Source organism: Oryctolagus cuniculus, chromosome 5 (genome assembly GCF_051225735.1).
Source record: "Oryctolagus cuniculus isolate XC-2025 breed Fujian yellow rabbit chromosome 5, ASM5122573v1, whole genome shotgun sequence".
Classification (NCBI taxonomy): domain Eukaryota; kingdom Metazoa; phylum Chordata; class Mammalia; order Lagomorpha; family Leporidae; genus Oryctolagus; species Oryctolagus cuniculus.
The window spans coordinates 139,961,950-139,985,597 of NC_142871.1; the positions used below are offsets into that span (position 1 = coordinate 139,961,950).

General features: G+C 53.8%; 1 protein-coding gene across 9 annotated transcripts; it reads right to left on the bottom strand.

The window, feature by feature from the left end:
• Window positions 1-673: 673 nt before the first annotated feature.
• On the bottom strand, window positions 674-18,883 carry ABCF1 (ATP binding cassette subfamily F member 1). 9 transcript variants are annotated; one of them, XR_016234717.1, is made up of 25 exons: window positions 18,663-18,883; window positions 11,523-11,569; window positions 11,251-11,352; window positions 10,982-11,105; window positions 10,809-10,846; window positions 10,620-10,727; window positions 9,307-9,381; window positions 9,116-9,229; window positions 7,526-7,633; window positions 7,234-7,356; window positions 6,812-6,912; window positions 6,630-6,715; window positions 5,940-6,079; window positions 5,706-5,854; window positions 5,348-5,431; window positions 5,081-5,205; window positions 4,814-4,926; window positions 4,557-4,728; window positions 4,383-4,457; window positions 4,233-4,303; window positions 2,043-2,572; window positions 1,795-1,963; window positions 1,635-1,699; window positions 1,471-1,543; window positions 674-1,371 (listed from the first exon to the last, which is right to left on the bottom strand). XR_016234717.1 is itself a non-coding variant. In XM_017345002.4 (25 exons), the coding sequence occupies exons 1-25, from the start codon at window positions 18,733-18,735 to the stop codon at window positions 1,205-1,207; spliced, it is 2,544 nt and encodes an 847-aa protein (XP_017200491.3). In that variant the 5' UTR covers window positions 18,736-18,880; the 3' UTR covers window positions 674-1,204. The 9 variants fall into 9 exon arrangements, 6 of the variants coding, with proteins under 6 accessions (XP_017200491.3, XP_051710848.2, XP_051710851.2 ...); XR_016234715.1 differs by having other exon boundaries at window positions 10,982-11,111; window positions 11,245-11,352; XR_016234716.1 differs by having other exon boundaries at window positions 10,982-11,111; window positions 18,663-18,882.
• Window positions 18,884-23,648: the final 4,765 nt, after the last annotated feature.

Sequence of the window (23,648 nt, forward strand, 5' to 3'; positions counted from 1 at the left end):
CCCACCCCCCCTACTGGTGCCTGCCAGCACTGCCGGCCTACTGGACACAGTTGTGCGGTCCACCCTGCTTCCACTGCACCTGACCCATCACCACCCACTGACCCCTGACTTTCCACACCCATGTCCCCATGCCGAGAAAAATGGCCACGTCAGGCTCCCTCACTGACTCCCAACAGCACTCTCTTCAGGCCTTAGCTATGTTTTCCAGTTTCGAAATATCGGCTCCTTGTTCTTCATTACTCTGCCCCAGTGCTTATTATTTTTGAAGGTCCACCCTCAAGTGATCCTGACAGATACAAAGCCCTGCACCATCCCTTCCCTCCTCAGACACACGGCACCCGCCGCTTCTGGGAATCGACCACATCTGCGCACACGCCATAGTGCAGCTCTCCAACGTTCTCTGCTCACCACAGCAGGGGGCGCCCTTCCCTTCCTGCCCCTCACAGCAGGGGCTCAGTGGCCGGCTGATTTACTAAGCTTTAGGAGGCCCAGTACTCTGTCCCTGACCACTGAGTGGAGCACCTCCTCACTGAGAACTCAGCTTGGACACAGACAAGGGGCAAAGCGCTCTCCCTTGCCCTGTCTGCGGGGGAGGGGCAGGGCACAGGCAGAGCCACCTGTGTTAGTGAGGAAGGGGCCCGGGGGCGCCGACTCACAGCAATCTCCGCGCAGGGACAGGGTGGCAGCGATGCCTTTTATTTCCTGCCCTGCAGAGGGCGATCAGAGGGCGGCAGCGTTCACTGCTCCAGGTCCCAAGAGACAAGCGGCTGTAGGCGCCCCGTCCAGCTGAGCTCCACGAGCTGCCAGCATCACACAGTCAGAACGGGACCCCCAGGAGAGGACAGCAGCACTCGAGCCCAGGCGCAGCTGCGCCGGAGCTTTAAGGCGGCCCAGAGGCAGGTTTCTGAGCACTGAGTCTCGAGACGCCAGGCCAGGCGAGCGAGGCTGCTGGAGCCCACTGCAGGAGTAAGCTCTGTGCGGAGGGACTCACAGATGAGGCCAGCACAGCTGCCTGCAGGGGAGTCCACCAGGCAAGTCTTTCAGGGAGAACGGACGCAATCCAGTGGTATCCTGGTGGCCCGAGGCCACACTCTACCTCCAGCTGCCCGACTGGTCGCTGGGTGAGCTGCGGCCCAGAGGCGGGCGATGACGGGGGCTTCCGGCCCGCGTCCGCTGGTCTCTCGGGACGCTGCGGGCCGGAAGCTCACTCTCGCGGCCGGCTGACCATGACCTCACCCAGGGCCTCCAACACCTCCCGTTTGTAGTCCTCGAAGTCGCCGTCAATCTGGCTAACGCTCTGCTCCTCCACCACCCACAGCTGGCAGTTGGTTTCCGTGATGAGGCGAGCATCGTGGCTGACGACGATCACAGCTTTGGAGAAAGAAGAGCCGAGTGAGCACAAGGAAGGCGGCCGCCCCAGCTGAAGGTCCCCAGGGAGAGGCCGGGCCGGGGTGCGTTACGCTGACTCACCACCCTGGTACTCGTTGATGGCCTCGCCCAGAGCATCGATGGACTCTATGTCCAAGTTATTGGTAGGCTCATCCTACAGAGACGAAGAAGCTCATCAGAGCGCACGGGCACTCCCACCTCCCACCGTGGCCACCTGTCCCTCGCCCATGGCCCAGTGCACTCACCAAGATGAGGACGTCAGGCTCCCGACAGGCCAGCTCTGCAAACACCACTCGGGCTTTCTGCCCCCCTGCAACAGAGAGGAGGTGGCCCATCACACCCACAGCCTGACACTGCATAGCCAGACTGAGACCCCCTGGCCTCCCCTGGCCCCCAGCACGGTACCAGAGAGCTTGCAGATCTGGATGGTGTGGGCGTGGCTCTCGAGGCCAAAGCGGCCCAGGCACTTGCGGGCATCCTGGTAGGGCAGGTTGAAGCTGCGCTGCAGGTACTCAGTGGGCGTCTCCTCCATGTGCAGCTGCTCTGCATACTGCTGGTTGAAGAAGCCAATTTTCTGCCCGAGAGGGAGGTGGTCATGAGTGATGCTGCTCTGTCAGACTTCCCCCCGCCCCCGACTCCCAAAGCCCACCTACCAGCCGGTGGTTCTTTCTCATTTCCCCGCGGGTCTGCAAGGAGAAAGAAAGTGGTGAGACAAGGGAAGGGCTGCAGCCTGAATCCCAACTTTTCAGAAGGGCAAACGCACGCCAGAACGGAACACGGAGCTTCTCCCTAACCAAGGCACACACGGGAAACCCGCAGGGCGAGGGGCAGCTAGGCTCGCAAGCAGCACGTTTTAGGGTTCCGCCTCGGGGGGCCGTTAAGAGAGTTTCACTGGGGGAGGGCGGTGTCTAATTGACATCCTCCTAAAGATCGCTCTCTGTGGGCCTCAGTAAGAGGCCCCTCGGTATCCTGGAGGGAGAAGTGGCTGCAGCCTTTCTGTGGTACCACAGGCAACACGGCACAGGTCCTACAAGCGACTCCAGACGTCTCGCATGAAGGCATGGTAGGAGCCCGTGTCGGCGCAGCACGAGGGGCGCAGCGGCTTGTGATGCCAGCACCCCTATCAGAGCACTGGTTCGAGTCCTGGCTGCTCCACTTCCAATCCACCTCCCTGCTGCTGCATCTGGGAAGACAGTGGATGACGGCCCACGTGCTTGGGTCCCTGCCACTCATGAGACCAGGATGGAGGTCCTGGTCTGGTTTCAGTTCTGGCTATTTGGGGACTGATCCAGCAGATGGAAGATCTCTGTCTCTTCCTCTGTCACTATGCCTTTTTTTTTTTTCTTTGACAGGCAGAGTGGACAGTGAGAGAGAGACAGAGAGAAAGGTCTTCCTCTACCGTTGGTTCACCCTCCAATGGCCACTGCGGCCGGCGCACCGCGCTGATCTGAAGCCAGGAGCCAGGTGCTTCTCCTAGTCTCCCAAGCGGGTGCAGGGCCCAAGCACCTGGGCCATCCTCCACTGCACTCCCTGGCCACAGCAGAGAGCTGGCCTGGAAGAGGGGCAACCAGGACAGAATCTGGCGCCCGACCAGGACTAGAACCCGGTGTGCCGGCGCCGCAGGTGGAGGATTAGCCTAGTGAGCCGCGGCACCGGCCAACTATGCCTTTCAAAGAAGTAAATAAACAAATCTTTTTTTTTTAAGAAAGTCATTTTAGATCTTTATAAGGTATACGTAAGCACGTGACTATTAGCATGGAAACATGCTTAATATCTATGACCCAAAGAAGGCCGGCTAGTAAACAATTCACATGATAGCCTGTTCTCTTAGAAAATGTACCCCAAGTTTACAAAGAAAAGAATTATCCAATAAAACATTAGTTTACTGGCTTCTCTAGTTTTCTCTCTTGGGTTATACAACTTCTAGCCTATTTTCTTCAAATATGTATTCATTTGTAAAGCAGTTACAGAGAGAAACAGAGACACAGAAAGATCTTCCGTCCACTGGGTCACTCCCCAAATGGATGCACTGTAAGCACAAGAGACAGGAGCCAGTACTTGAAGCCAGGAGCTTCTTTGGGTCTCCCACGTGGGTGCAGGGCCAAGGACTTGCGCCATCCTCCGCTGCTTTCCCAGGCACATTAGCAGGAGAGAAAGTGAAGCAGCCGGGACTCGAACCAGCGCCCATATAGGATGCCAGCACTGCAGATGGTGGCTTAACCTACTGTACCGCAGCGTCGGCCCTGGGTTATGTGATGTCTACACACATCCTTGTATAACCAAAACATGGGGGGTCGGGGACTGCTCAGGGTGTCCGGTGGATGGGTAAGTCACTGCTCGAGACGTCTGCCTCCCACATCAGACTGCCTAGTGTGAGTCCTGGCTCTTCTGCTGCTGGTTCAGCTTCCTGCTACTGTGCACTGGGAGGCAACAGCGATGACTCTTGTACTCAGGTCCCTGGCAACCTACATGGGATACCTGGATGCAGTTCCAGCTCCTGGCTCCCACCTGGCTCTGCCCAGCTGCTGTGGCATTTGGGGGGTGAACCAGTGGATGAGAGAGCTTTATCTCTTTGCATATCAAATAAAATTTAAAACTTAATAAAAAAAAAAAAAAAAGCGGCAGCAGCCCCAGAGTATGGCACTGGCACTGAGTCCAAGCCCAATCCTACCTCTCTTCCTAGAAGATCTAAACTCTTCCCATCTACAGCCCCTCTTACAGAAACCTATGCTGATTTCTGGACCTGACCCTGCACCGCCAGGCGGACGCCCTGATCTTAGCGTCTGGGGAACAAGCTGGGTCTTCCACTTCCCTCGCTCTCCTGCCCGGGCTGCGCGACTCACCGGCGTCAGCTTGCCAGTCAGCAGCAGGAGCAGTGTGCTCTTCCCCACGCCGTTAGGGCCCACGATGCAGACTGCAAGCAGACAGACAAGCAGTCAGACAAGGAGGACCCCAGAAACCTCACCGGCTCCTGCCCCACATCGTCAACTCACTCCTCGAGTCCATGTCGATGCCAAAATCCAGATTCTTAAACAGTGGTTTCTGCCCCTCGTAGCCAAATGTCACACCTGAAAGCCAGGAAAAGCGGCAACTCACAGCCCGCCCCCTCGAGGTGCCGGCCTCGGGGCAGGAGCTGGGGTGCACGCCGGGGGCACGCTCAGACTCACCGTGCAGACCCAGCACGGGCGGGCTGAGGGGCGGCGGGTTCGGGAACGTGAAGCGCACGGTGTACTCCTTGGGGCGCTTCAGGAGCTCGGGGGCCTCCTGGGACTCCTCATCCTGGTTCTTCCGCCGGCATTTCTGCTGCTTTCGAGTCAGGGCTTCTTTCGTTTGCTTTTCCTGGAGGGGTGGAAGGAAGGGACAAGTCTGCGCGCTGCGCGGCGGTGCCTGCGCCGAGTGCCGGCCCGCGTGGCCCAGTGCGCACCGCCTGCTTGGTGGACTTGCCGCCCGCCTTCAGCTCCTTCAGCCTCTTCTCCTGCTTCTCGTACTGCTTCAGCAGCTCCTTCTGCTTCTGCTGGTACATCTTCTTGAAGGTCACTGGGCAGGAGGGGGACAGGCATGAAGGCCACCCTCCCCCGGGCACATGCCGACCAGGGACCGGTGACATGGGCCAGGGCACGTGTCTCCACGCTGGGTCCCACTTCCCAAGCCCATGCCTGCAGCTCCGCCCCTTACCGACGACCCCACTCACTGTAATTGCCCCTGTAGTAATGCAGCCGCTGCGCGTCCAGATGGATGATGTCTGTGCAGACGTCATCCAGGAAGCCCTGGTCGTGGGAGACGATCAGCAGTGTCTTCCGCCAGCCCTGGAGGTAGCTGTGTTTTGAAGAAGGACAACATGAGAGACAAGTAGGGGAAGCACACAGGAGGCGGTGGAGGGAGAAAAGCAGGGCTGGGCTGAGAGGCGGGAGAGCTACAGGGGCGCGCGCACGAGTGGCTGTCACCAGGGACAACGCACTTATTGAGCCAGATGACGGCGTTGAGGTCCAGGTGGTTGGTGGGCTCATCCAACATCAGCAGCGTGGGCTCCATGAACAGTGCCCTGTGGGGGGTGGGGCAGCAGAGCATAGGGTCAGGGGGACGAAGGTCCTTGCTCACGGAACCCAGAGAAGCCCCTGTGAGGTGGAGCCTGAGAACCTGAACGCCCCTTCCCAAGCTCTCCCGGGAGTTCTGATGCAGGAGATGCTGAGGACACACCCCCGGGTAGGGTGAGAAATGGAGAAGACGCCCAGTTCTTACAATGCAGGCAGGGAAGGAAGGAAACAGCCCTGGTGGTCTGGGGTCTAGAATGGTGAATGCTGAGGGGGATGTCCCACCTGGCCAAGGAGACACGCATACGCCAGCCCCCCGAGAACTTCTGGGTGGGCCGATTCTGCATTTCAGGGTCAAAGCCCAGACCAGCCAGAATCCGTCTTGCTTTGGCCTCTGCAGCCGCTGCCCCGGTGGCCCGCAATTCCTCGTACACCTGGGATGGCAGAGGAGAGGACGCATGCCACAGGGCCCCGGCACCCCCGAATCTCAGCCCAGGCGCCCTGTGCCACTGCCTCTACCTTCTCCAGCATCTCGGCGGCTGTGTCGTCCCCTTGCTCCAGCCGTCCCTGAAGCCGGCGCTCCTCTTCCAGCAGTTTCAGTCGCTTGGTGTCGGCTCGAAGAACAGCCTGCACGGCTGGAGTCTCATCCGCGACCACCTCTGCAGTAGGGTAACGGGCAGTCACCCCACGGGCCCCAGGACCTACTCCCTGCCCCCTTCAGCTCCGTTCTTGCTGCCCTCACCTTGCCCAGCTCTCTGCACTTACTCCCTCATTCACTCAACCCTCCTTTTAAAAAAATTTTAATAACATTTTTGAGAGGCTGGGTGGAGGGCAGTGAGTTCTCACCCACTGGTTCACTCCCCAAGGCCCACGACGACCCCCACCAGGCTCAGGCTGGGCACTGAAGCTGAGAATGGGAAATCAATTCCAATTCCTATGTGAGTGGCAGGAGCCTGATTACTTGAGCCATCACCACTGTCTTCCAAGGTCTGCATTAACCAGAAGCTGCAGTCAGGAGCCAGAGCCAGGTATCACACCCAGGCGCTCCGATGCAGGGGCACCTGCTCCTCCCCTCCTCCCGGGAGCATTCGTTCCCAGGCCCCAGGCTCCCCACACACCCCTTCCTACCCCACTACCCCGGCTTCCTCTACCCTCGGCTGCTCTCCTACTCCAGTGCCCAGCCCGCGAGGGCCCTGCCCCCAGCCTCACCCTGCTCACACAGCAGCACGTCGATGTTGGGAGGGATGCTCAGGGCACGGTTGGCAATGTGCTTGAGGAGTGTGGTCTTGCCCTTGCTGGGGAGTGACAGCCATTAGCACCAGGCCGCCACGTCTCTTCTTTCCACTCCAGCCCCGTCCCCTTCTGTGCCCCCAGCCCCCTCCTCTCCTCACCCGTTGGGGCCCACCAGCCCGTAGCGGCGGCCGGCTACAATGTACAGGTCCGCGTTGACAAACAGTTCCTTGCCGTGGGCAGAGATGCTGAACTTTTCTAGCTGTGGCCATCAGGGAGGGTGGGCACGAGGAAGGGACGAGCAGGTGAGAATTCTCCCAGTGGGGCCAGAGCAGCAGCCTTCTCCCCATGTGGAAACCTGCCAAACCAGAGCCTCCCACAGAACCGCCCGCTCCCCAGGGCTGGCCCTCCCTGGGCACCACGGCCTCCAAGGCTGGACTCCTCTGCCTCGCTCACGGCGGCAGACACAGCTTTCTTCCTCAGCACTAACGCTTCCACGGTGGCCCTGCTTGCCACAGCACTCAGGCGAGATGAGGGAACCAGCTCTCCCAGCTGAGCAGGGGAGGCGGCCCTCAGGCCTCACCTTGATGTCAGACGCGTTCTCTAACATGGCCTGTCGGGAGGACACCTCCGCTTGGGAAACGGAGAAGTCGTTTTCGGCCGCATTCGCTGCTTTCAGAGAAGCCACCTGGCGCTCATATTCCATCTGAGAAGGAAGCAGAACGGGAGTGAGGCCCGTGCCACTGGGGGCCTGAGCCGAGGCTCACGCGGCACAGCTCCTCCCCTGCTTTACGTGAGCAGCCCCCAGAGCTCTCCTTCCTCCACGGCTCTGAGTTCAGCACGACAGTCAAAGCCACTCACACCTGCCGCTTTACCTGCTTCTTCAGCTTTTTCTTCTCCTTTTTGCTGAGGTGAGCATACGGATCATCTGCCTTAGGCTCCCCCTCCTCCTCCTCTTCTTCCTCCCCTTCGTCCTCTGAACCCTATGAGAACCAGAGGTGGTATCAAGAAATTTGAGAGGCCTTGGCAGACTCAGATTTCACACCCCTCCCCCAGTTCCACCCAGAGTCCTGGGCTATTTATCTTGGGATCCTCCACCCTCTCACACGCGGCCCTCTGTCAATCTCTGCCAGCAGGAATGGTGGTAGCACAGGTGCTGCGAGCACACACGCACACAAAGCCGCAGCGCAGACTCCTACGGGCCTGTGGGTACAGCACCCAAGACAACAGAACTGCAGGCGTAGGACAGGAGCTTCCTCTGTGGCTGATGAGGTTGCGTGGCTGACACGTTTACATGCCAAGAGGCAATCAGGCAGCCCTAACACACAACCCCCAGGAGCCAGGCAGGATCAGAGAACGAGGAAGTGCTGACAGTAAAGGCGCACCAGGGCACCAGCCTCCCCTTGCTCACAAAGATGAGACAAGCTCCGACCAAGGACGTGGAAAGACGCACTCAAGGTCACATGGCCAATAAATGCAGAGCCAGAACCCAGACCGCCTGAGACTAACTCTGGAGTCCTTTCTTTGCTGGAGCAGGCAGTGCAAACCACAGTCACTGGTCCAAATCGGACCTGATGCCTGTTTCTACGTGCCCTGAGTTAAAAAGGCTTTTACATTTTATAAGAAAAAAAATTTTTTTTTTTTGGACAGGCAGAGTGGACAGTGAGAGAGAGAGAAAGACAGAGAGAAAGGTCTTCCTTTGCCCTTGGTTCACCCTTCAATGGCCGCTGCGGCCGGCGCGCTGCGGCTGGCACACCGCGCTGAACCGATGGCAGGAGCCAGGTGCTTCTCCTGGTCTCCCATGGGGTGCAGGGCCCAAGCACTTGGGCCATCCTCCACTGCACTCCCTGGCCACAGCAGAGAGCTGGCCTGGAAGAGGGGCAACTGGGACAGAATCCAGCGTCCCGACCAGGACTAGAACCCGGTGTGCCAGCGCCGCAAGGCGGAGGATTAGCCTATTGAGCCGTGGCGCCGGCAAGAATTTTTAAAACAAACAAAAAAAGACAAGAATGATGACGATGACACAGCGAGACTGTGTGTGGCCTGCAAAGCCAAGAATATTACTGTGTAGGCCTGTACAGAAAGTCTGCCAGGGCAGTGTTGTGGTGCAGCAAGTTAAGCAACTGCTTGGGGTGCCGGCATCTCATATCACAGCGCCTGGGATCCAGTCCTGCTGCTGGTCCAGCTTCCAATTAATGCACCTGAGAGGCAGCAGAACACGGCCACCTCCGTGGGATACCCTACTGGAGTCGCTGGCCCCTGGCTTTGGCCTGGCCCAGTGTTGGCTGTTGCAACCATTTGGACAGAGAACCAGTAGATGGAGGCTTGCTTACTCTGTCACTCTACTTTTCATATCAATCAATCAGTCTTTAAAACTTTGATTTGTTGTTATTGCATAGTAACCAACTTTCACCTAAGAGCCACAGAATCCAAGTTCCCTCTGCTCCCAACACCAAAATACACACCCGCTCTGTTTTCTTGGCCTTCTCCTTCCCTTGTTTGGGAGGCTCCTTTTCTTTCGTTACTTCTTCTTCTTCTTCTTCCTCTTCACTGTTCAGAGCAACAAACTTATTCTGAGGCTAAGAGGGAAAACACAGGTCTGAGAAGATGCTCTATCTCCTGAGAACTGGTGCCACCTCCTACCAGCTCCTCTCACCTTAGCTTTGCCTTTTGACTTCTCTTCCTTTCCTTTTTTGCCTTTGAGACCTGGCCGTTGTTCTTCAGACACAACCTGGAAGACACACACACCGTCAGAGAGGACTAGGAAATATCAACGAAGGCGAGGGACGACGCAGGCACGACAGCCAATCCCGACAAGAGGCAACGGTGCAGGTGTGGAGAAGGTGCTCTGGGAAGGAGGAAGCAGCAGCAGCGACATGGACGTGGGCACACTGAACGCCGGCAAGCAATCAGAGCAATCTGAGTGATGCACGGAGCAGCTCCCAGTGAAAAGCAGGTTTAGGTTTCGAGTTTAAAGCAGAACAGGGGTGAGGAACGTCCTGCAAAATCTGGTCTGGTCCTGCCAACGCAACTGCAGGCAGGACTCAAAAATGCACTACATCTACTGGAGGCTAATTCATTTTTTTTTTTTTTTTATTTGACAGGTAGAGTTATAGACAGTGAGAGAGAGAGACAGAGAGAAAGGTCTTCCTTTCATTAGTTCACCCCCCCAAAATGGTCGCTATGGCCAGAACTGCGCTGATCTGAAGCCAGGAGCCAGGTGCTTCTTCCTGGTCTCCCACTGCCTTCCCGGGCCACAGCAGAGAGCTGGACTGGAAGAGGAGCAGCCGGGACTAGAACCGGTGCTCATATGGGATGTCAGTGCCGCAGGCGGAGGATTAACCAAGTGAGCCACAGCGCCGGCTGTGGAGGCTAATTTTTAACTTAATGATTTTGTACGGCCTGCGAATGGTACTCCAAATATCTCAATGATCCTGGCCAGTGGAAAGGTTCCCCACCTGTGCAAGAGAATCACTGCAGGTGTGAGTGACGGCCATGTTCTGAAAGATGACTGACAGCAGCAGACAGACAGACTGACAAGAGCTCATTTAAAAGCAGTAAATTTTGGGGCCGGCGCCGTGGCTCACTAGGCTAATCCTCCACCTTGCGGCGCCGGCACACCGGGTTCTAGTCCCGGTCGGGGCGCCGGATTCTGTCCCGGTTGCCCCTCTTCCAAGCAAGCTCTCTGCTGTGGCCAGGGAGTGCAGTGGAGGATGGCCCAAGTGCTTGGGCCCTGCACCCCATGGGAGACCAGGAGAAGTACCTGGCTCCTGCCATCGGATCAGCGCGGTGCGCCGTCCGCGGCGGCCATTGGAGGGTGAACCAACGGTAAAGGAAGACCTTTCTCTCTGTCTCTCTCTCTCTCACTGTCCACTCTGCCTGTCAAAAAAAGAAAAAAAGCAGTAAATTTCCACACCATGGCCAGCAGGTGAACAGAGAAGGAGTGACAGACAGAGTCACCACTTTCACCTTATTGATCTGATTCTTCTCTGGCTTGGCAGGCTTAGGAGGGCGCTTTTCTTCCTCCTCCTCTTCCTCACTCTGATCTTGAATCAGGGCTGCAAAAACATTCCCACCCTGGAAAATGAAAAGGCCAGAGAAGTCAGTGGGGAGGTGAGGCTGCACGTGGGGTCTCCGTCTACCACACAGACAGCTCACCTTGTTCTTCTTCCCTCCTCGGGGTGCTGGGGCAGGCGCTGAAACGACAAGGGGAGATGAGACAGGACCCAGACCGATGCCGTCTGGCTGTGCCCCGATCCCTCCCCAAGGCGGCGCCTGTGGCCTCGTCTGCGTCTGGGACTCGGCGCGCCTGCCTGCCCCGGGCCGCTTACCCTCGTCCTCCTCATCGCTGGCCGGCACCGACAGCTTCTTGAGGCGCTCCATGAGCTCCTTCTCCTCCCCATCGTCATCCACATCCTTCTTCCGCCGGCCTTTCCGGGCGTCTCGCTTCTTTTTCTGCTGCTGAAAGCAAAAGGCAGTGAGAGAGCAGAGCCCGGCCACTGCTGCGGGCCTGACCACAGAGCTCCCCGTCAGCTAAGAGAGCCAGCGTGGCCTGCGGAGGGCGCTGGATCCAGGGTTCGGGGCTCCAAGTCACCTGTACCTGCTGCTGCTGCTGCTGCTGCTGCTGCTCCTTCTCCCGCTCTCTGAGCACTTTCTCTTCCTCCCCAGCCTGTTTATCTTCTACTGCCAGTTCTTCAAAGAACTATAAAGAGTTAAGAGGTGGGTAAGCATGGCTCCAAGGCCAACCAAGCCCTCCCCGCCCCACACAGGCCCAGTGGGCCTGCATCTCACCCGCATCCCGCCTCCTCTCTTGACAAGATCTCTGCTCGTCCCCCAAGACCCGCCCCCCATCCTCAGCCTTTACTTTCTCACCGTCTTTTTGGTCTTCTTGTCCTTCTTCCCTTTCTTCACCACTTTGTCTGGAAGGTTAAGCAGATATTATGAATGCTCATCAGCAAATCCAGAGCAGTGTCCTCTCCGCTACAGGGCTCCCAGGATTCTCCACCCCGTTTCATTCTTTTCCTAGCTCAACTATCGCTCCCTAGACATTGTCACTGCCCCAACTCCTGCAGAAAGCATCATCCCGCGCTCCACTCATTCACCCGATACAGCTTCCATGTGTCACACCCTGTGCCAGTGCAGGGGACGCAGCACCAGACACTGGGTTTCCCTGAAGCACGCAGGCTTTGCAAGAGGGATTTGTAAACAGTAATTACAGAAGGGAAGCTAAAAGCTACTTGTTGTGGGGACATGCTGACCTCACCTTTGGGGCTGGCCTTCCTGTGGAAACAACACTCTAGCTAACACCCGAAGTGTGAGAAGTTCTGGGCACACTGCGGGGTTCTAGTGGCGTGCACAGCTCCAAGTGTGAGATGCAAACGCATGGAGACGCAGGGGAAGGTTCGGTGGGGCTGAGACTCAGACTGAGGGGTGCAAGAGGGCCAGGGGAGACAGCAGTCAGGTGAGGAACGGGGACCTCACTGCAGGGTCACTCTCACACCGCGGGCCCCACTCTGACTTCAGAATGGAGCAAGGGTGGGAGGGGAAGAGTGTAGCAGGAGATCTGTGAGGAGGCAATGCAGTAACACAGGAGGCCGACAGCAGCGGTGGCCAGGTGAGGGACGGAAGGAAGATCCACAGGGTGGGGACAGAGAACAAGTTAAAACTGTACACTCAGACACATCTCCAGGTTTTCAGTTGGCAAAAGTGAGCGGGTTAAATAGTGGAAGAAAAGGTCCTTTCTCCCACCCCCATTGGGAAAGGGTAGGAAAACGACATTATGAATTGTTTGGGATGTGTTGTGAGAGGAACCTGCAGGCCGTGGTGTCATCTGGTAAATAAATGAACCCTACTCATGTCTGTTAGCACAGATCATGCTGTCCCACGACCATCCCTGAGTGCCCCACACATCAAACCATGCACACACACACACTATACACCCCCCCTCCCCATCTTTTAAGTAATCTCTACAGGCCCTGTAACACTGACACAATGTGATACATAACTGTTACACTGTATTGTTTAGGAAACAACAATAACAAAACGTCCCCACACTAGCAAGACACATGCAATTCTTTTCTGTGAATATTTTCAATCAGTGGTTGGTTGAATCTACAGTCAGTGAGGATTGGCTGTGTTTGCTGTGTCAGTCTTTCGTCCCAGAAAGTGAACCGAGACTATTTGTGCTTAAGTCAGTAAAAGTGTACTTACTGACTGGACAAACTCCAGCTCCTCCCTTCTGTCCATCCTTGTTTCCCTATGGGCGGGGACATGCCTATCTCCCTTCCACTATCATATTAGAAGGCAGCCAAGTAGCCTCATGATTCGTTTTCATGCCCAGGCCTAGCCACTACCCTTTCCTTATCAAACCATCTCCTTCAACCACTGCTGTTCAATTTTATCCAAAAGCATTCCTGTAATCATTTCAGTTTTTTCTGAAAATGATTGGTGGCTTCCTGTTCTTCACTACATGAAGCACAAGTATTCCAAAATCAGAATCCCATCATAGTAGTTTATCAGCAAAGGTTTATTGAGCATCTATCTACTTTGCCGAAAACCTTGAGATAATCCCTGTAATTCAGGGCTTCACAGACCTTAAGGGCCCCATCCTCTCTTTTCTGCTTCCTACTCACACCTGCATTTAAGACCCTGGCTTGTCTTTTGCTCCTTGATGAAATGCCAGGCATACTTGTGTCTGTCTTTGCTTGATCAGTGTCCTCCATCAAGAACACATTTCAAAATCTGACCCTTGTACCGGGTGACCAACATGATGCAATTAGAAAGATGTACAAGATTAATAATTAGGGCTGGCGCTGCAGCTTAGCAGGTTAAGCCACCACCTGCCACACCAGCATCCCACATGTGCAGCAGTTGGAGTCTTGGCTGCTTACTTCCGATCCAGCTTCCTGCTAATGTACCTGGGAAAACAGTGGAAGACAGCCCAAGTCCTTGGACCCCTGCACCCATATGGGAGCCCTGGAAGAAGCTCCTGGCTTCAGAACAGCTCAGTTCTGGCTGCTGCAGCCATTTGGGCAGTGAACCAACAGATGAAAGACCTTTCTGTCTCTCCCTCTCTCTGTAACTCTTTCAAATAAATAATTTTTTAAAAATATTTTATTTATTTGAAAGAGAGTTACAGGGACAAGGGGAGAGAGAGAGGTGTCTTCCATCTGTTGGTTCACTCCCTAGATGGCGGCAATAGCCAGAACTGAGCTGATCCGAAGCCAGGAGCCAGGAACTTCTTCTGGGGCTCCCATGTGGGTGCAGGGGCCCAAGGATGTGGGCCATCCTCTGCTGCTTTCCCAGGCGCATTAGCAGAGAACTAGATTGGAAGCAGAGCAGCTGAGAATCAAACCGGCACCCATATGGAATGCTGGTGCTGCAGGTTGGGGCTTTAACCTGCTGTGCCACAGTGTGGGCCCCATAAATAAATCTTTAAAAGAAAAAAAAGCCGGCGCTGCGGCTCACTAGGCTAATCCTCCACCTAGCGGCGCCAGCACACCAGGTTCTAGTCCCGGTCGGGGCGCCGGATTCTGTCCCGGTTGCCCCTCTTCCAGGCCAGCTCTCTGCTGTGGCCAGGGAGTGCAGTGGAGGATGGCCCAGGTGCTTGGGCCCTGCACCCCATGGGAGACCAGGAGAAGCACCTGGCTCCTGGCTTCAGATCAGCGCGACGCGCCGTCCGCGGCGGCCATTGGAGGGTGAACCAACGGTAAAGGAAGACCTTTCTGTCTCTCTCTCTCACTGTCCACTCTGCCTGTCAAAAAAAAAAAAAAAAAAAAAAAAAAAAAAAAAAAAAAAAGATCAGGGTCTGGCGCTGTGATGCAGTAGGCTAAGCCTCTGCCTATAGTGCCTGCAACCCATATAGGCACTGGTTCGAGTCCTGGCTGCTCCTCTTCGAATCCAGCTCCCAGCTATTGGCCTGGGAAAGCAGTTGAAGATAGCCCAAGTACTTATACCCCATATGGGAGACCCAGAAGAAGCTCCTGGCTCCTGGCTCCGCATCAGCCCAGCTCCAGCTGTTGCAGCCATGTGGAGAATGAACCAGTGGATGGAAAACCTTTCTGTCTCTCCTCTGTCTGTAATATTACCTCTCAAACAAATAAATAAAAATCTTTAATAAAAAAAGATTAGTAACGGCAGGTGTGTGCTGTGGCACAGGCAGTTAAGCCACAGCTTGGGATGTCCGTATTCCACAACAGAGTGCTCTTTCAAGTCCCAGCTGCCCCTTCTGACCCAGACTCCTAATAATGCATCTGGGAAACCCACATGAAGTTCCCAGCTCTTGGCTTAGGCCTTGCCCAGCCCTGGATGTTACAGGTATTTGCTGTACAAAACAGTAGCTGAAAGATACCTCTCTCTCATGCTCTGCCTTTCAAGCATATGAAAATAAACATTTTTAAAAAGAGTAATGGGGGCCGGTGCTGTGGCATAGCAGGTAAAGCCGCCACCTGCAATGCTGGCATCCAAAATGGGTGGTAGTCCAAGTCCTAGATGCTCCTCTTCTGATCCAGCTCTCTGCTATGGCCTGGGAAAGCAGCAGAAGATGGCCCAAGTCATTGAACCCTGCCAATCACATGGGAGACTGGGAAGAAGCTCCTGGCTCCTGGCTTTGGATCAGCGTAGCTCCAGCCATTGTGGCCAACTGGGAAGTGAACCAGTGGATAAAAGACCTCTCTCTCTGCCTGTGCCTCTATGTAACTCTGCCTTTCAAATAAAATAAATAAATCTTAAAAAAAAAAAAAAATACTTTCCTTAACCTGCCACACATTCCCCAACCAATCATGTTCTCCACCCTTATCTTCAGTCTCAAAAGGGCAGTTCACCAGTTCTACCGCCTCACCTCCTGTTTGGCTGTGGTTGTTTTAAATTTTGTTCATTTATTTGGGAGTGGGGTGGAGACAGCATGCTCCCATCCTACCCTCCAAATGACTGCTTCAGCCCAGGAACTGAATCTTCCTTGTGGGTTGCAGGAATTCAATTATGTGGCCCTCACAACAGCCTCCCACGGCCCACATCATCAGGGAGCAGGAGCAGGAGCAGGAGCCAGAGCTGGATATCGACCCAGGCATTCCAACGTGGGGCACAGGGACCATAACCACCTGGTCAAAAGCTGGCCAACCATCCCTTTGTGAACATACTGCAATCTGATGTGGGTATCATCTGACAGAAACTACTTTTCTCTAAGTTATAATTAGCCTGTTAGGTGGTCAATCCCAGAATTTTTATTTTAATAAAGATTTATCTATTCTTTGAAAGGCAAAGATACAGAGAACGGGAGACAGGGAGAGAGAAGGATGTCTCATTGGTTCACTCCCTAAATAGCTAGGGCAGGGCCAAGCTGAAGCCAGAAAATGGAACTCCATCCAGGTCTCCCACGTGGTTGGCAGGGGCCCAAGCACTTGGGCCGTCATCTGCTGTCTTGCCAGGCACATGAACGGTGAGCTGGATTGGAAGTGGAGCAGCTGGGACAAGAACTGGTGCCCATAAGGGATACCAGCATCATAGGCAGTGGCTTTACCCACTGCACCACAGCCTTGGGCCCCTTCTGTTTCTTAACTTCTGGGATCCTGCGTGTTCCTGGTTTGCCTGCAGTTTCCCTAGCTGCTCACCTTTCTCAGTCTCATCTTCCTCAGCCTTCTTCCCTTAAAAACCTGGTTCTTCACTGCTCCTGCCACCCACGTGGCGGTCCTCTGTTCACTGTACTCTGTAGAGAAGTCTTCTGTGTGTAACGCCGCAACTATGCTCTCCCGTGTCTTCATTTCTTTTTTTTTTTTTTTTTTTTATTTATTTATTTATTTTTTTTTTTTGACAGGCAGAGTGGACAGTGAGAGAGAGACAGAGAGAAAGGTCTTCCTTTTGCCGTTGGTTCACCCTCCAATGGCCGCCGCGGCCGGCGCGCTGCGGCCGGCGCACCGCACCGATCCGATGGCAGGAGCCAGGAGCCAGGTGCTTTTCCTGGTCTCCCATGGGGTGCAGGGCCCAAGCACCTGGGCCATCCTCCACTGCACTCCCGGGCCACAGCAGAGGGCTGGCCTGGAAGAGGGGCAACCAGGACAGAATCCGGCGCCCCGACCGGGACTAGAACCCGGTGTGCCGGCGCCGCTAGGCGGAGGATTAGCCTAGTGAGCCGCGGCGCCGGCCCCGTGTCTTCATTTCTAGTCTCCACAGCCGACAAACAATCTCTCCCTGCCACCTCTTCTTAGAAGCGTCCAACTCAGCATTCAAAATGACCTTATCTCTTCCCACCCTCCACCCATCATTGTTTCAACTGATGGTCTGCTACACACTGAGTTTCTTTTAAAAAGGGGTTTATTTTTATCTATTTATTTGATAGGCAGAGTTACTACAGGGAGAGAGATCTTCCATCTACTGGTTCACTCCCCAAATGGCTGCCAACAGTCAGAGCTGGGCCAGACTGAAGCCAGGAGTCTCTTTTGGGTCTCCCATGTGGGTGCAGAGGCCCAAGCACTTGGACCATCTTCTGCTGCTTTCCCAGGTGCATTAGCGAGGAGCTGGATTGGAAGTAGAGCAGTGGGGACTTGAACCAGCGCCCATATGGGATACTGGCACCACAGGCAGCAGCATGACCTGCTACACCTCCATGCCAGCCCCATACCCAATGGGTTCTGCAGTGTCAACCTTAATGCTTCTCCATATAATCAGTCCCGAGCTCTGGTCCATGCCATTTCCTTAGTAACTCTTCTCTTACCATTTCTCTCCTGGAGCCCCCTACATGGCCTCCGCGCATCCACCCCAATCAATTCAAGGTCCATTCTCGACTGTTCAGTGTTATTGAGGGAACTGACCACACCATCCCTTACGCATTTCTGTGGATCCTTCCTCTTCATGTTTTCATGTTTTTAGGACTAAACCCCTTGGAATAGTAGCACTTCAAGCCTTTCCTTACTTCTGCTCATCTTTCAACGCCATCACACGGGTCATCAGGCCCCAGCGGGAACCAGCCAGGCTCGTGTACACAAACTTCTAGCCTGGAAGACTCTTCCCAGGTGCTGTCTCACAGCAGTCCTTCAAGAGTGAACGTGAAGAAACACCGCCTGTGTCCGGGAGGTTTGCTGACAGTCCTAGCTTGCCCGTCTGAGGGGGCGCCCCTCTGCTTGCACAGGCAGAGCCTTCCCAAGCACGTCCACCACCCCTGTCCATCAGAGTCTGGGTAATGCTCCATCGCCCCCACCAGCCTGAGTGCCCCTTGAGGGAAAGGCTTACCTTTTCTCTCTGCATCCCCAGTGCCTCAGCACAGCACTTGGTGCACGGTAGGCATCCAATAAATGCTTGTAAAATTAGTCACCTTTGTATCTGCTGTAGCTATTCGGATTCATTTATCTCCGCTGTCAAGTGCCTTCAAGCCTGGGAGGCTGCCTGCATTTTTTTTTCCCCCTTCCCCTCCCAAAAGCACAGCCTAAGCAAAAACAGGCCCTCCTGGCTTCCTCCTGGCCCCGTCCCCAGCTGTTGCCAGCAATGTGCAGGGTGAACCAGTGGATGGGAGGTTCCTCACTGTCTCTCTACCTTTCAAATAAATGAAATTTACGAAACAGAAGAAAAAAACCAACAGGCGCCCAACAAACACCTGCTGCTCTGTAGGTAAATCTCTACCCCCACTTTAACACCCAAACCCAAATCCCTGCTGCAGTTGAGTCGGACGAGGCATAGAAGCAAGCGGAGCGCCGGCGGGAGGGAGGCCGAGGCCAGCTCAGGCACCGGCTGCGAGACGGCGTGGCTGGACGGACGGAGGCCCACAGGAGAAGAAAGCAGGGCTTTCTCATTCCCCCACTTCCCTCGTCTCCAGCCCAGTCCCCTACAGCCCGTGCGCGACACCCCACAACCTCTGCCGTCGCCCCGACTCCTAACTCAGCGCTGCCGGCCCCACCGCACACATGCGCAGTAAGCCCCGCACGGCCGGCCACCCTCGCGCCCCGGCCCCCTCTTCCCAGGACACGCGCATTCTGCTTGTCCCGCTTCTAAAACTCTTCTTTTCTTCTCGCCCCCCAGGCTCACCTGCGGGGCTCGTGCTCTCTCCGTCCCCGATCCACTCGGGTTCCGGCGGCTGCTGCTTGGGCCCCTTCGGCATCGCGGTGGCAGTTACCGGTGCTCCGGCAGCGTCCGGCCTATTTCCGCTTCCGGCGGCATGGAGTAGGCGGGCTCTCCTCGCCGAGGAGGCCGCCCCGCCCCCGGCAGCCCACGTGCGCGCCGCACCGCCTACCCGGGGGCGTGACCGCGGCTTGTCGGGGCGTGGCCTGCAGCGACGCGGCGGGCCGGCTCCAGCTACGGTCGCGTCAGTGTTGGGTTTATGACACCCCGGACAGCCTGACCTGGTGACCCTGCTACACCGGCTACCGGCTAGCATGGAGATGTTGGAATATATATATATATATATATATACACACATATATATACATATATATATTATGTGCCTGGTACGTGCTACGAAACCTTACGTAAGGTGTGCCCACTAAAGCTGCCGGCCTTGATGTGTTATAGAATCCCGAAGTAAACAATTGGAAATGCGGAACTCCAGCCCAGCGAGTAGAAATCTCGGCGCAGTGCCGCTTGGATATACTGTTTTCTCCTTTCTTAAAAAAATTTTTTGACAACAGCTTCCTGAAGTATAATTGACAATAAAGTGCAAAGTGTCCACTTTGGCAGATTTTGACAGGCATACATCCATCACGCCATCACCACGGTCAAGATCTGGGTCACTGCCAGCTCTTCCAGTGAATAATAGGTGTGGGAGCTAGGGCAGGGCGCTTCCTTTCTCTCCGTAAGCCACTATAATCATGCCTTTGTGTTGGTCACTGGCTGAGTTCACTCTTGCCAAGGTCAGCAGCTCAGGGGCCGGTTCTCTGAGCTCATCCTGCCTACTGTCCCAGCAACATCTGATACAGCTGGTCACGCCCTCAGGGACACTAGGCTTGCACCTCTCCTTTCCATCTCCACGGCTGCTCTTTTCATGCCTTTGCTGGCTTCGCTTCCTGAGGTCTAAATGTTGAAGTAAATAAGTATCTTTTTTAAAATGCTGAAGTGACTCAGATTAAGTTTTTAATAATAAAATTTTTTTAATTTATTTACTTGAAGGGCTGGTGCTGTGGCATAGTGGGTAAAGCTGCCGCCTGCAGTGCCATATGGGGGCCAGTTCGAGTCCTGGCTGCTCCATTTCTGATCCAGCTCTCTGCTATGGCCTGGGAAAGCAGTAGAAGATGACCCAGAGCTCCTGGCTCCTGGTTTTCGATCGGCACAGCTCTGGCTGTTGCAGCCATTTTGGGAGTGAACCAGCAGATGGAAGACCTCTCTCTGCCTCTCCTCTTTCTGTGTAACTCTTTCAAATAAATAAATATTTTTAAAAATTTATTTGAGAGGTAGTGTTTCTCTCTTTCCCTCTCTTTCTAACTCTGACTTTAAAAATACCTTTTTTTTTTTTTTTGAGAAGAGAGAATTTCTATCTGCTAGTTCATTCCCCAAATGGCTGCAATGGCCAGGGCTGGGCCAGGCCAAAGCCAGGAACCAGGAGCTTCAACCTGGTCTCCCACAGGGACCCAAACAGCTAGACCATCTTCCACTGCTTTTCCCAGGCCATTAGCAGGGAGCTGGATCAGAAGTGGAACAGCCAGGACACGAACCAGCACCCACATGGATGCTGGCATTGCAGGGGATGGCTTTACCCACTATGCCACAATGCTGGCTCCTTAACTTCTCCTTTTGACTAAAACGGAAGATATTGCAGGGTGATGAGTAGAGTTAACATGACCCAATTTACATTAAATTTTTTTTCAAATTTTTGAGATGCAGAGAAAGATACAGAGTTTCCATCCGCTGGCTCACTCCTCAAATGTCTGCAACAGCTAGTAACCAAGAACTCAATCCAGGTCTCCCACATGGATGGTAGGAACACAATTACCTGAGCCACTGTGGCTGCCTCTCTGGGTCTGCATTAGCAGGAAGCTGGAATCGGGAGCCAGATCTCAAACCCAGGTCCTCGGGTATGGGATGCGGGTGTCTTCACTGGCATCTCAAGCACAAGGTTAACCACCACTCCTTGTCCTGTCACTTTCTGGCCTCTTCCTCCACTTCTTCAGAGCACTTATTATTACTTAAAGTCATATTATACATGTACTTATTGTCTAACATCCTCAAAACAATGCAGGCTCCATATGGGGAGTGATTTTTGTTCTTCTCAGCTCCTAAAACAGTGCCTTCCCAGGACAGGCACTGAAGTGTTCATTCAACAAGTTTGAGACAAGACAATGCATATAAACACTTCACACATTATGTTAGCATAGAGCAAACAGCCAGCCGCCGCCATGCTCAGACGCCTCCCTGCCTCTCTGCCCTCCGTCAGCCTCCTTCTTAGGCCCTTCCTTGCTTGCCCTCAACTCAGGTATTAGATGTCAGACTTTCCTCCCCGGGTGGTTTCAACTGTAACTTCCTCAGGGGAGAGCTCTATCCTCCATACTATGTTTTGAGTAGTCTCCCAACTACTGATCTCTATTTGGTACCTTTTATTACCTTCATATCATCCATCACAACCTGTAATTACTCCTTTGTTTACTTTTCCAAGATCAGGCGAGATTGGGCGTTCACGGTGGTATGGACGCAGACTCCTTTGTTTACTTTTGAGAAAAGCAGCGTGACATCTGGGAACCAGTCCATCAGTAATAGGTGCTGCTGGCCTGACACTCATGCACCAGGCCTTGCTACTCTTGTTAAACAAAAACAATCTCACAGAAAACCGGTGTCACATTAAGTTATCCTGTAACTGTGGTGAAGAGAAACTTCACAATCTTGTCTAAGCAAGACAAAAATGACATCATTGCACGAGTCACAAAATGCGTCCTCTCTTGGCTAAAATGAGTGATGGTTACAGCTTCACTCACATTTCATTCCACCCACCTTCTAGATAACACTTTCTAAGAGGGCTGTTGCTGTGGCATAGAAGGTAAAGCCTCTGCCTGCAGTGCTGGCATCCCATGTGGGCGCTGGTTTGAGTCCTGGCTGCTCCACTTCCGATCCCACTCTCTGCTACGGCCTGGGAAAGCATAAGATGGCCCAAGTCCTTGGGCCCCTGCGCTGTCATGGGAGACCCATAAGCGGCTCCTGGCTCCTGGCTTTGGATTCGCCCAGTTCCAGCTGTTGCAGCCATCTGGGGAGTGAACAAGCAGATGGAAGACTCTCTCTCTGCGCCTTTCTGTAACTCCTTCGAATAAATCAATAGATCTTTTTTAAAAAATTTACTAAGATGTGCAGTTTATGATTGTCCCCTACTTCCTGACAGCATCCAAACCAGAATAATTCCTGGTTTCTTTGAAATTATCTGACACAAATTCTAATCCTGTCACTCCTAGTTTTTTTTTTTTTTTTTTAAAGATTTATTTATTTGAGAGGCTGAGTTGGACAGAGAGAGAAAATAATCTTCCATTTACTGGTTCACTCTCCAGCCACATCAGCCCAGGCTGGGCTAGCCAAGCCGAAGCCAGGAGCCAGGAGCTTCATCTGGGTCTCCCACCTGGGTGCAGGACCTAAGGACTTGGGCCATCTTCTGCTGCTTTCCCAGGTGTATTAACAGCAAGGTGGATTGGAAGCAGAGGAGCAGGGACTAGAACTGGCATCCATATGGGATGCTGGCGCAGCAGGCAGCAGTTTAACCCGCTGTGCCACAGTGCCTACCTATTCCTAATCTCTTAAAAACCTGAGCAGAATAAACACAACTTCGACTGTGGGTGCATTCCTAGTACTCTTTGCCTGGAGGACACTGACACTTACCGCTGTTTCCTATTGCACTCCAAACTGCAGCAGTGGATAGCGGGTAGGGGCTATTCATTCTACAATGTTGTTACCAGCTAAAACCCCCTAGTAAGTTGTTTAGCACATAACTACCTGAACAAAGACTACTTTTCCAAAGAGCTAGAATTCAGGAATTACTACCAGTGGCAACAGAAGTTGAAGAGCTGTACACTAACTGAAAATTTAGGTATTCCACTCTTCCTTCCTCCCGAGTCTTTGAACACAGCTGAGGAAGAGCGAGCTTCATTTTGTATTGTGAACAGGAATCTGTGGTTATTGGCTGTGGACCTGGAAGCTGGTGACTGGGTTCTAAATACCTGAGAACCTTGTGGTGGCACAACTGTCACATATGGCTTAGACTGTCAAGCCATAAGTCTTGTCAGAGAAATAAACTTCTATTTTGTTCAAGACTGATCTTGAGTTTCCATTAACTTGGGTTTCTGTCAACCTGATAAACTGGAATACAATAGGCACTGGATACTTACAGAGTGAAGGAATATGAAGGTACTTAAAGTTCATAGTAAAACAGAATTAAATCCATGCATTTTCGCAATACGCATTTTCCTTGAACTTTCTGAAGACTCCTATTATCCATGATCATGGCTTCAGCCACAACCTATATAGATACCTCAGGTTTATGTCTAGTTTTTGGTTTTTTTTTCCCCCTAAAAGATTCATGGAGTTAGAGTTCTACCCACTGCTTCAGTCTCCATACGGCCCCAACAGCTAGAGCTGGGCCGATCCCAAGCCAGGAGTTGGGGTCTTCTTTCAAGTCTCCTAGGTGGGGGCCCAGGGCTTGGGTCATCCTCTGCTGCCTTTCCAGGTCATTAGCAGAGAGCTGGATCAGAAGTGGAGCACCCGGGACTCAAACCAGTGCCCATATGGGATGCTGGCACCACAAACAGAAGCTTTATCCATTATGCCACAGTCCTGGCAGCCTCTAGCATTAACATGAACAGCATGCCTGTTTATGCAGCTACCTACTTTATGTATTTGTTTACACGTCATAAAAGGCAGCTAGGACTGTTACCATTCCAAAGCATCTCTTTCAATCTTAGCATCGGTACTATTTCCCTGACACTACATGCTCCTTTCGCTGTTTCTGTTCAGTGTTCACTCATGTTTATTTACTCGAAAGGCAGGGAGAGAAATCTTCCATCCACTAGTTCACTTTCCAAATGTCACAACAGCTGGGAATAGGTCAGG